The following is a 13288-nucleotide window of genomic DNA, read 5'->3' on the forward strand; positions in this document are numbered from 1 at the left end:
AGTCAACGCATATAACCTCAAGATCGAAGAAGTTTCCATTTGTACTAGCCTTTGCATTTTGATGTGACTGCTTGTACCCCAGAGCACTCTGCATAAAGCTGTTACCTCGACCTCGACCACAGACTCAATTCTTCTCCGTTACAGAGTCAACTTGTTTCTGAAGGTCTCTATCTAAAACAGTCATGGAAGCCACCCTGACAGCCAGTGAGTGCCAGGTAGAGGAACAGAAAGACCTACTGCTATCACTGAGAGCCACAGTGGAGAAACAGAGTTCTGCACTCCAAGAGCTGAGAGCCACCGTGGAGGAACTGAAGAGAGAGAACAGAGAGAGACCGAAGGTAGCCTTCTCAGCTTCACTGTCTGAAACCAAAGGACCATACAATACTGACATCACCCTGGTCTACAAGCATGTCTTCACCAACACTGGCAATGCTTACAGTCCGGTGACTGGCATCTTTAAGGCGCCGGTGAGTGGAATCTACTACTTCAGGTACACTGCCTTTGGATTCACCTCCAAACATAGAAGAGTGTCCCTGTACAAAGGAGGACAACTTATGGTGACTGTGACTGACCATAGCACACCACATGATGGAGAAGACAGTGGATCCAATGGTGTCACCCTGCAGCTGAAGGAAGGTGAAGAGGTCTACACACGTCTTAAAGCAGAACATCAGGTCTATGATGACGGGGCTCACCATACCACCTTCACCGGCTTTCTGATCTGCGCTTAGGAAGCAGAGTAACAATTGTTAGCAAAAATTAGCATTTGATTACAAAGTCAAAATTCAGCTTTTTTATTCAGTAAAATTGTTAATGAATAGATGTTAACAGTTCCAGTGATTTACATTCTCTAAAGTAAAATAGAAAAACATTGTAGGTTTTGATAACAATGTGACAATCCTTTATAAAGGTTTTGATTTGCTACTGAAATATATCGACTGTGGTGTTTTCTGCGATGCTTAAGACATTGAGTTGTATGTATCTTTGATTTAAAAATAAAATATGATTAATAAGATACACATTGAATTGTCTGTTTGTAAAAAATATTGAGAGATGTACAGTATGCATGAATGTTCTCCAACGATCAGTTTTTCGATCAGTTTCTGTGTTCATGTTTTAAATGAATTTTGACATGTTTATTTACACATTTTTGCCAATCTGGGATCTTTGACAATGTTCCATGAAATTCATCATTGTATACAATCAAATCCTTTCCTAGCATGATTGACAAGGTGCTATGGAAAATATGACTGCCATAACAATGAGTGTGTTTTGGACGCAGGTAATCAGAAAGGAGTGAATGAATTGTTTGGCTTTCCATTTCATTTGGTGCCAGCACCCTGTATGTTATTTAAAGACAATCTGGAAAATCTGGACATGCTCTAGTAGGAGTCTACACGATGTCAGGCATACAATATAATTCTGAACAACATATATTAATCAATATCGGACCGTCATTCTGAACAACATATATTAATCAATATCGGACCGTCATTCTGGACAACATATATTAATCAATATCAGACTGTCATTCTGAACAACATATATTAATCAATATCGGACCGTCATTCTGGATAACATATATTAATCAATATCAGACCGTCATTCAGGACAACATATATTAATCAATATCAGACCGTCATTCAGGACAACATATATTAATCAATATCGGACCGTCATTCAGGACAACATATATTAATCAATATCGGACCGTCATTCTGGACAACATATATTAATCAATATCGGACCGTCATTCTGGACAACAGGAATTGAAAACATCAACATCCCTCTTTCTGAAACATTTTTGGTCATGCATACTGAAAATACATGCTGTGGCGTACAGCAGGGCAGCCACCAGGGGGGAGACTCGTCGAGGCCTGGTAACAGATGGAGTATACATCACGAGCCGGTGGCTCTATCTGCTGGACGTGCCAGGTCTCGACGGGCTCTCCAGGACTAATTGTGGCTGATTGGGAGCTGGTGAGTAATCAAGGGCGGATTGCTCACCAGCTGTGGAAGGCCCATAAAGCTGCCAGAAGGGCAACACACAAGGGAGGACAGGGGGAAGTAAGGTGACTTCCGTGTAGTTAGAGACGGTGCCCACGCTAAGACGAGGGAGTTGAATTTTTGTGCCCGACAGGATACAGCAAGACCCGGAGCCCAGTATACGGTATCCTGGAGAGGGTCTCATGGGGAGCCCTATCCTTTTCTTTTGATTATTTTATTAATAAACACCCTTGAAACCGAGCTAATCATACTCTGTCCGTGTCTGATCTGTGTAAACGTCTTGACCAAACCCCCTGGTCTGCCACAATGCATATTTAGGTTCTCCAAAATATGTTGTCGCGGCTCACAGACAGGTGGTTTGCATCACTGATACAGTATGAGTGTGAATGGACAAGAGGAGTGCTGTATGTGGAATGACAGCAGCCTTGCACTGAGCACTGTTTGACCCTGGTTGAGTTGTTGCCTATCTTTTACATTCTGTAATTCCCTCAACTCTCAGGTGGTTCAGTGGTTGACATCATGCATGTATAGAGAGGGAGAAGTTATCCACACACGCACCATACATGGCTTTATATGGAACACACTGAGGTGCAAGGTCATTGGATGTCAGGGAGAGATGGAGGATGGAGGTAGAGAAGGATGGAGAGTTGAAGGGAGGTAGAGAAGGATGGAGAGTTGAAGGGAGGTAGAGAAGGATAGAGAGCTGGAGGGAGGTGGAGAAGGATGGAGAGTTGGAGGGAGGTGAGAATTAATTAGGGAGGTAGAGAAGGAGGGAGAGAGACAAACACACAGAGGGACAGAAATGTAGTGTTACAAGGTTGTGAGAGCAGACCATTACCAAGGCCCCACATCTCTCCTCTAGTACATACCAACCCAATTAGATTTCATAACAATCAATCAGAAATATAAAATGTGCTCTGGTCACAACCACATGTGTGTGTAGTGTAATATCATTGCTAAACTGGAACATCTTTTAAAGAATACCTCTAAGGTGATATAATTTATTCAGAAGACGCTTCAGCTAAACAATAGCAGATGTGGAAATAGAATTGAGCACACACTGTCAACATAGCTCACGTAAACATGCACAGCTCCCATCCCAAATGGCACCCTATTCCCTACATAGTGCACTAAAACATATGAGGCGTTGGTCACAAGTAGTGCACTATGTAAGGAATAGGGTGCCATTTGGGACACAAATAGATGGTTCGGAAGGTTATGTAAGATGAGATCACAATGTTCTTTTTAGAATATCAAACCAAAACTCCTTCACCATGGCGAAATCGGAGGAAACATTTGCCCTAAGAAATGTGGGTTTTATGAAAACAGGATATCCCCTACATAAACAATAACACAAACAACAACTGTTTCTATTCCAAACAGGTGAAGAGAATTATGTGATTTAATCTGGTGCCTTTATGGGTGAATGCTGACACCCACATATCTGTGCCAGGCCAATAAAACTACATCCTGTCTGCTAGTACCTGCGTCTGATAAAATCAAATGTTATTTTGATGAAATGAAATGCTTACTTACAAGCCCTCAACCAATAATGCAGTTCAAGAAATAGAGTTAAGAAAATATTTACTAAATAAACTAAAGTAAAACACAGAATAAAGTAACACAATAAAATAACAACAATACAAGGTCTGGTGATTTTCATGATTATTTTCTCTTCAATGGGCCTAAACATGCCCTTTTCTACTGTCCTGTAGGTAATATGAAGGTAGTACTGTATTTAGAGGGGCAACAGTTATTAACCTTGGGGCTCCCGAGTGGCACAGCAGTCTAAGGCACTGGTTGCTACTGTCCCTGGTTCGAATCCAGGCTGTGTCACATGCAGCCATGATTGGGAGACCCATATGGCGGCGCGCAATTGGCCCAGCGTTGTCTGGGTTTGGCCGGGGTAGGCCGTCATTGTAAATAAGAATTTGTTCTAAGCTGACTTGCCTTTTTAAATAAAAAAAATAAACAATTCTAAATACCTCCGACACCAATAGGAGACAGTGACTCCTGTGTTTATTAACAGTTATGGTTGCTTCTTTCATCGGAGCATTGGCAACATTACAAGTGGTTAATTTCCTGTTGTCTTCCAGCCTGTGTCATTCATTCATTCTGAGTGTTAATGGGGTCTGGCCACCTGTAGTCATAACAATGAGTGGTCCTGGGGTCTGGCCACCTGCAGTCATAACACTGAGTGGTCCTGGGGTCTGACCACCTGCAGTCATAACACTGAGTGGTCCTGGGGTCTGGTCCCCTACAGTCATAACACTGAGTGGTCCTGGGCTCTGGTCCCCTGCAGTCATAACACTGAGTGGTCCTGGGGTCTGGTCCCCTACAGTCATAACACTGAATGGTCCTGTGGTCTGGCCACCTGCAGTCATAACACTGAGTGGTCCTGGGGTCTGTTCTGGTCACCTGCAGTCATAACACTGAGTGGTCCTGGGGTCTGGTCACCTCTAGTCATAACACTGAGTGCATTAGGCATCTAAGGGCTCTATTCAATAAATTCCGTGCAGCCTTGTTAACCAGTTGAAACACTGGAATGAGAAATGTAATGTACAGTGCCTTGCAAAAGTATTCATCCCCCTTGGTGTTTTTCCTATTTTGTTGCATTACAAACTGTAATTTAAATTGATTTTTATTTGGATTTCATGTAATGGACATACACAAAATAGTCCAAATTGGTGAAGTGAAATGAAATAAATTACTTGTTTCAAAAAATTCAAAAAAGAAAAAAACGGAAAAGTGGATATGTATTCACCCCCTTTGCTATGAAGCCCCTAAATAAGATCTGGTGCAACCAATTACCTTCAGAAGTCACATAATTAGTTAAATAAATTCCACCTGTGTGCAATCTAAGTGTCACATGATCTCAGTATATATAGACCTGTTCTGAAAGGCCCCAGAGTCTGCAACACAGCTAAGCAAGCGGCACCATGAAGACCAAGATGCTCTCCAAACAGGTCAGGGACAAAGTTGTGGAGAAGTACAGATCAGAGCTGTGTTATAGAAAAATATCCAAAACTTTGAACATCCCACAGAGCGCCATTAAATTCTGCAAAGCTCCACAGCGGAGATTGGAGTATCTGTCCATAGGACCACTTTAAGCCATACACTACACAGAGCTGGGCTTTACTGAAGAGTTGCCAGAAAAAAGCCATTGCTTAAATTAAAAAATAAGCAAACACGTTTGGTGTTCACCAAAAGGCATGTGGGAGACTCACCAAACGTATGGAAGAAGGTACTCTGGTCAGATGAGACTAAAATTGAGCTTTTTGGCCATCAAGGAAAACGCTATGTTTGGCACAATCCCAACACCTCTCATCACCCCGAGAACATCATCCCCACAGTGAAGCATGGTGGTGGCAGCATCATGCTGTGGGGATGTTTTTCATCGGCAGGAACTTTGAAACTGGACAGAATTGAAAGAATTATAAATACAGGGAAATTCTTGAGGGAAACCTGTTTCAGTCTTCCTGAGATTTGAGACTGGGACGGAGGTTCACCTTCCAGCAGGACAATGACCCTAAGCACACTGCTAAAGCAACACTCGAGTGGTTTAAAGGGAAACATTTAAATGTCTTGGAATGGCCTAGTCAAAGCCAAGACCTCAATCCAATTGAGAATCTGTGGTATGACTTAAAGATTGTGTACACCAGCGGAACCCATTCAACTTGAAGGAGCTGGAGCAGTTTTGCCTTGAAGAATGGCCAAAAATCCCAGTGGCAAGATGTGCCAAGCTTATAGAGACATACCCCAAGAGACTTACAGCTGTAATTGCTGTAAAAGGTGGCTCTACAAAGTATTGACTTTGGGGGGGTGAATAGTTATGCACGCTCAAGTTTTCAGTTTTTTGTCTTATTTCTTGTTTGTTTCACATTTTGTGTAAATCAAATGATACAACCCCCCCCCCAATTTTTTAAAAATATATTTCAATTCCAGGTTGTAAGTCAACAAATTAGTAAAAATGCCAAGGGGGGTAAATACTTTTGCAAGCCACTGTACACCTCCATTAGGCTGATAGAAATCTTCCTGATTTAGTTTAATGATTAGGCTGATCATTAGTTCTTTATAGCCTACACTTGATTTTCTAACGTGAGTGGGGTGGGTGTGGCTTTGTGACAATGATCAAGAGCAGCTGCTCACCAATCAGACAGCAGTTCCACCTCCAACACCTGTCAAAATAATTTCTAGATTCTCAAGGTTCCAAATGAACTTCAATTAAACTACTCAGTCTGTAACTCAGAGTTTGTAAAGTTCTGGTTGAATGAAAAAGACTGAGTCCCAATCTACAAGAATAAAAAAGTTTATCCATGAGGGCTCTGCCTAAAAATGAGGACACAGTCTTTTTATATGCACACACACACACACACACACACACACACACACACACACACACACACACACACACACACACACACACACACACACACACACACACACACACACACACACACACACACACACACACACACACACTTATCTTCAGGCTACTCCCTGTTCAAACAAACAGTATCTTCCACTGACCTCACATTCCAGGTTTTCACATATATCATCTAATCTTCTACAACCCCACCAGTTTCTCCCCCACCTAGGTTGGGGCCTATTTTATTACAAGTCAGCCCAGTTGGTCTAGAATGTCTCAACTTTACCCAGACCATCTTGCAAAATAGTAACACAAAGGCCTAGTCACACACCTTTATAGAATTATGACTCTAACACATTATTATAGCCTTATAATCCTAATACATTTCACAAAGTTATATGGTTTTAGAGTGGAATACTTTAGTCATTAAATCTGAACATACAAATTCTTCTATCAACACCACCAAAACATCAGCTATGAGGGCGTCGGCTATCATCGGTTAAAGCTTGACCTGATTGAATCTAGGCCAAAGCCCTCTGGAGGCAGAGGGCTTTGCATAGCAGAAACTCCCATCTACCCCTTCAGCCTGCCTCTCTACACTATCAGCCCAGTCTCTGTGAGTGAAGAGGAGAGAGATGTCAGCACATGTCAACTCCTTAGAATGCTCAAATAGTCACTATTGCCATGGGAACAAAGTACTGTCAATGGAGGAATTATCTATTTTCTACACTTACAGGTTAAAGGTTAATCATCAGTCACTCATCAACCCACCTACCCTCCTGCCTGCATAGCATAGATAGATATATAGATTCTGATTAGTGAAGCCGAATCTCATCTCTCACAAGTCAATGCCCTGGAACGTGATACCTACCTCTATTCTCATTCACCAGTTTTTTCTGTCTTCATATTTCAGGTTATATTACATGTATCTAAGATGGTGAAGGACAAACACACATTCCAGTGGTCTGATGCTATGACACTGTCGGACTGGGTCCAAGAAGTTAGTAAATTCCTGAACATCAGCCCCTAGATCTGGGTCTACTATTAGAAGATGTAGCCTTGTTCAAGACAGAATGTGTTATCTCCACTACTGCAGAAATACTGTAGCCTAAAATATCATGTATGTTTGCCTTCACCCTATTGCACCAACTATCTGTGTCATAAGTCAAGTCACTACAGCTTGAATCAGAGTCCTGGAATACAACACTGTCTACAATACTACTGTGCAGATCCTTGTAAGAAAAGAAAAATGTGAATACACCAATAAAAATATACTGTATGGTATAGCAAGCTCTTTGAAAACATCATGGGCAGACCTGGCATAGCACAGAACATGCATGAGTGATGTGGTAATGATTATGGTGCCGGCCAGAAGGGGACTGTTGTCATGTGTGAGCTTTACAATGAGAGCGTGATGAGAGCTTTGCAGAGACGTGAAAGCCTTATCCAGCTAGACAGATTACCAGGGTTTACACACACACACACACACACACACACACACACACACACATACATACATACATACATACATACACACCTCCATGCCTCTCCTAGCTGTCTATAGCTCCTTATTTTACTGATAAGAGTGGTTGGCCTCGTGACAGCAGTATGCAGGCATGTCAGAGTGATGGGGAGGAATGTAGGACCAGCACTTGGTCAGTAAGAAGAGAGAGAAGGGTTGGTATGCAGTGGTGTAAAATACTTAAGTAAAAATACTTTAAAGTACAGTAACACTTAAGTCGTTTTTTGGGGTGTCTGTACTTTACTTTACTATTTATATTTTTGACAACTTTTACTTTTACTTCACTACATTCCTAAAGAAAATAATGTACTTTTTACTCCATTCATTTTCACTGACGCCCAAAAGTACTCGTTACATTTTGAATGGTTAGCAGGATAAGAAAACTGTCCATTTCACGCACTTCTCTAGAGAACATCCCTGGTCATCCCTACTGTCTCTGATCTGGCAGACTCACTAAACACAAATGCTTTGTTTGTAAATTATGTATGAGTGTTGGAGTGTGCCCCTAACTAAAACAGGGAAATTGTGCCTTCTGGTTTGCTTAATATTGTCACGCCCTGACCATAGTAAGAGGTTATTTTCTATGGTGGAGTAGGTCAGGGCGTGACAAGGGGTGTTTTGTGTTTTTCTATGTTTTCTGTTTCTATGTTTGTGTTCTAGGTTTTCTATTTCTATGTTGTTGTTTTTTGGGTTGATCTCCAATTGGAGGCAGCTGGTCCTCGTTGCCTCTGATTGGAGATCATATTTAAGTAGGGGTTTTTCTTCCTGGGTTTTTGTGGGTACTTGTTTTCCGTTTTGTAACAGGTATAACAGCTAAGTCCCAGGTCATGGTAACATAGTAGCAGGTATAACAGCTAAGTCCCAGGTCATGGTAACATAGTAGCAGGTATAACAGCTAAGTCCCAGGTCATGGTAACATTGTAGCAGGTATAACAGCTAAGTCCCAGGTCATGGTAACATAGTAGCAGGTATAAAAGCTAAGTCCCAGGTCATGGTAACATTGTAGCAGGTATAACAGCTAAGTCCCAGGTCATGATAAGAGGTATAACAGCTAAGTCCCAGGTCATGGTAACATTGTAACAGGTATAACAGCTAAGTCCCAGGTCATGGTACCATGGTAACAGGTATAACAGCTAAGTCCCAGGTCATGATAAGAGGTATAACAGCTAAGTCCCAGGTCATGTTAACATGGTAACATAGTAACAGGTATAACAGCTAAGTCCCAGGTCATGATAACAGGTATAACAGCTAAGTCCCAGGTCATGATAACAGGTATAACAGCTAAGTCCCAGGTCATGATAAGAGGTATAACAGCTAAGTCCCAGGTCATGGTAACATGGTAACAGGTATAACAGCTAAGTCCCAGGTCATGATAACAGGTAGTCCCAGGTCATGATAACAGGCATAACAGCTAAGTCCCAGGTCATGATAAGAGGTATAACAGCTAAGTCCCAGGTCATGGTAACATGAGTAGCAGGTATAACAGCTAAGTCCCAGGTCATGGTACCATGGTAACAGGTATAACAGCTAAGTCCCAGGTCATGATAACAGGTATAACAGCTAAGTCCCAGGTCATGATAAGAGGTATAACAGCTAAGTCCCAGGTCATGATAACAGGTATAACAGCTAAGTCCCAGGTCATGATAAGAGGTATAACAGCTAAGTCCCAGGTCATGGTACCATGGTAACAGGTATAACAGCTAAGTCCCAGGTCATGGATAACAGGTATAACAGCTAAGTCCCAGGTCATGGTACCATGGTAACAGGTATAACAGCTAAGTCCCAGGTCATGGTTCCATGGTAACAGGTATAACAGCTAAGTCCCAGGTCATGGTACCATGGTAACAGGTATAACAGCTAAGTCCCAGGTCATGGTACCATGGTAACAGGTATAACAGCTAAGTCCCAGGTTATGGTTCCATGGTAACAGGTATAACAGCTAAGTCCCAGGTCATGGTTCCATGGTAACAGGTATAACTGGGTAGATGTGTGTGTGAATAATGGGTGAGGATGCTTTAGGTCAAAGGGGAGTAGAAGTATTTTTCTCTCCATGCATTGAAACCATATCTAACAGTGTAGATGGTGCAGGATGACCAGAATGACTTCTTCTGTTCCTCTACGCATGTGGTGAACGGGTCACCTCTCCCCCTCAGTGGAGGGGTTTTCAAGGGGTCTCCAGGAGGTCTCTAAGGGGGCCACATTGAAAGAACACCTCTGTTCGTAGGAAAGAAGGATTACCAGCTGATACTGAGTAACTATCCTGAGAGCTCAGACAGACGAACAACACCCCACAGACACATAGAATCAGGCATGGACACGTACACACACACACACACACACACACACACACACACACACACACACACACACACACACACACACACACACACACACACACACACACACACACACACACACACACACACACACACACACACACACACACACACACACACACACACACACACACACACACACACACACACCTCTCTCTCTCTGCCCAACACTCACATGGCCCATGGTCCATACCTTCATACGTCAGCCCCTGTCTTGGTTGCTGATTGGCCAGTTAGAGTGAACAACCAAACAGTCTATTGATTCCTGTCAGAACGTTTGGAATGTTAGATGGCTATCAGAGTTCCTGAATATCCTCTCCTCTCCTCTCCTCTCCTCTCATCTCCTCTCCTCTCCTCTCCTCTCCTCTCTCTCTCTCTCTCTCTCCCCTCTTCTCTCCCACCCCTCTCTCTCTCCTCTTCTCTCCCCCTCTCTCTCTCCTCTTCTCTCCCCCCTCTCTCTCTCTCTCTCTCTCTCTCTCTCTCTCTCTCTCTCTCTCTCTCTCTCTCTCTCTCTCTCTCTCTCCCCCTCTCTCTCCCTCCCTCCCCCCCACCCCCTCTGTAGTGGTTCTTGATCGTATGCCAGAGACATTCCTAATTGTGTAGTAGTCCAGACAACCGGAGACAACCCATTCAGCCAGTCAGAACCAAATACCTCAATTCCCGAACATCGCCAGCATAGAAGCAGCTAAAAATAGAAAGATCACCACGGAAACGTGTTTGACGTTCATAGAGAAATGCTTAATGGTGTGGTCACTGGTTCCAGGGTTTAGGGGTTAGCTTGGGTTGGGCTGGGTTGGAGGAGGGGTGATAAATTGAGCTCCAGATTCCTTCCCTGCTACTAGATTGAGAGCTCTACAGAAGCCTGGGCCCACATCTGTTTGTGCTGTGTTGCCAGCTCTTATGGTCATTGCGGTGTTTGCTGTATATGACAATAGGAGTTGGCTATACAGCACAAACAGACCGGGGACCAGGCTATCTCTACAGAACTCAGTCAGTGGTAGAAAGAGACCAGTCTTCTCAGAGACGTTTGAAGAAACCCACCCATGCTAAAGCTTTAAACCGGCCCATTAAACCAGCCCTTTAAACCGGCCCTTTAAACCGGCCCTTTAAACCGGCCCTTTAAACCAGCCCATTAAACCAGCCCATTAAACCAGCCCTTTAAACCAGCCCTTTAAACCAGCCCTTTAAACCAGCCCATTAAACCAGCCCATTAAACCAGCCCATTAAACCAGCCCTTTAAACCGGCCCTCTAAAACGACCACTGTCACACACATACCTACACACCTACACACACACTTACACACTCCACTGTACTGTTACTACTGGCCCTGGGCCTGCTTGGGTTCCTGGTGTGTGTGTGTGTTCCTGTGTTTATTTTACTTTCTCTGTTTTCAACCTCAGACCCACCAGACCCAGCCCTGCATGTGGAATGTCCTGCTAGCCCACAGTGCCTGTTTCTCTAGACAGGAGCATGTCCTGCTAGCCTACAGTATCTGTTTCTCTAGACAGGAGCATATCCTGCTAGCCTACAGTATCTGTTTCTCTAGACAGGAGCATGTCCTGCTAGCCTACAGTACCTGTTTCTCTAGACAGGAGCATGTCCTGCTAGCCTACAGTGACTGTTTCTCCAGACAGGAGCATGTCCTGCTAGCCTACAGTGCCTGTTTCTCCAGACAGGGAGCATGTCCTGCTAGCCTACAGTATCTGTTTCTCTAGACAGGAGCATGTCCTGCTAGCCTACAGTGCCTGTATCTCTAGACAGGAGCATGTCCTGCTAGCCTACAGTGACTGTTTCTCTAGACAGGAGCATGTCCTGCTAGCCTACAGTGCCTGTATCTCTAGACAGGAGCATGTCCTGCTAGCCTACAGTACCTGTTTCTCCAGACAGGAGCATGTCCTGCTAGCCTACAGTACCTGTATCTCTAGACAGGAGCATGTCCTGCTAGCCTACAGTGACTGTTTCTCTAGACAGGAGCATGTCCTGCTAGCCTACAGTGATTGTTTCTCTAGACAGGAGCATGTCCTGCTAGCCTACAGTGCCTGTTTCTCTAGACAGGAGCATGTCCTGCTAGCCTACAGTGACTGTTTCTCCAGACGGGAGCATGTCCTGCTAGCCTACAGTGATTGTTTCTCTAGACAGGAGCATGTCCTGCTAGCCTACAGTGTCTGTTTCTCCAGACGGGAGCATGTCCTGCTAGCCTACAGTGCCTGTTTCTCCAGACGGGAGCATGTCCTGCTAGCCTACAGTATCTGTTTCTCTAGAAAGGAGCATGTCCTGCTAGCCTACAGTGCCTGTATCTCTAGACAGGAGCATGTCCTGCTAGCCTACAGTGACTGTTTCTCCAGACGGGAGCATGTCCTGCTAGCCTACAGTGCCTGTTTCTCTAGACGGGAGCATGTCCTGCTAGCCTACAGTGCCTGTTTCTCCAGACGGGAGCATGTCCTGCTAGCCTACAGTGATTGTTTCTCTAGACGGGAGCATGTCCTGCTAGCCTACAGTGTCTGTTTCTCTAGACGGGAGCATGTCCTGCTAGCCTACAGTGATTGTTTCTCTAGACGGGAGCATGTCCTGCTAGCATACAGTGTCTGTTTCTCCAGACGGGAGCATGTCCTGCTAGCCTACAGTGTCTGTTTCTCCAGACAGGAGCATGTCCTGCTAGCCTACAGTGTTCTGTTTCTCTAGACGGGAGCATGTCCTGCTAGCCTACAGTGTCTGTTTCTCCAGACAGGAGCATGTCCTGCTAGCCTACAGTGACTGTTTCTCCAGACGGGAGCATGTCCTGCTAGCCTACAGTGCCTTATTCTCCAGACGGGAGCATGTCCTGCTAGCCTACAGTGACTGTTTCTCCAGACGGGAGCATGTCCTGCTAGCCTACAGTGTCTGTTTCTCCAGACAGGAGCATGTCCTGCTAGCCTACAGTGCCTGTTTCTCTAGACGGGAGCATGTCCTGCTAGCCTACAGTGTCTGTTTCTCCAGACGGGAGCATGTCCTGCTAGCCTACAGTGCCTGTTTCTCGAGACGGGAGCATGTCCTGCTAGCCTACAGTGTCTGTT

General features: G+C 44.2%; 1 protein-coding gene across 1 annotated transcript; it reads left to right on the plus strand.

The window, feature by feature from the left end:
* On the plus strand, nt 1-1015 carry LOC106609709 (complement C1q-like protein 2). The gene has a single exon (XM_014208680.2). The coding sequence runs from the start codon at nt 183-185 to the stop codon at nt 729-731; it is 549 nt and encodes a 182-aa protein (XP_014064155.1). The 5' UTR covers nt 1-182; the 3' UTR covers nt 732-1015.
* The last annotated feature ends 12273 nt before the right edge of the window (nt 1016-13288 follow it).

The sequence above is a fragment of the Salmo salar genome, chromosome ssa07, assembly GCF_905237065.1.
Source record: "Salmo salar chromosome ssa07, Ssal_v3.1, whole genome shotgun sequence".
Taxonomy (NCBI): Eukaryota; Metazoa; Chordata; class Actinopteri; order Salmoniformes; family Salmonidae; genus Salmo; species Salmo salar.

What these genes read in the sequence shown, in the direction of transcription:
- LOC106609709 (XM_014208680.2), top strand. Translation starts at nt 183, where the DNA reads ATGGAAGCCACCCTGACAGCCAGTGAGTGCCAGGTAGAGGAACAGAAA.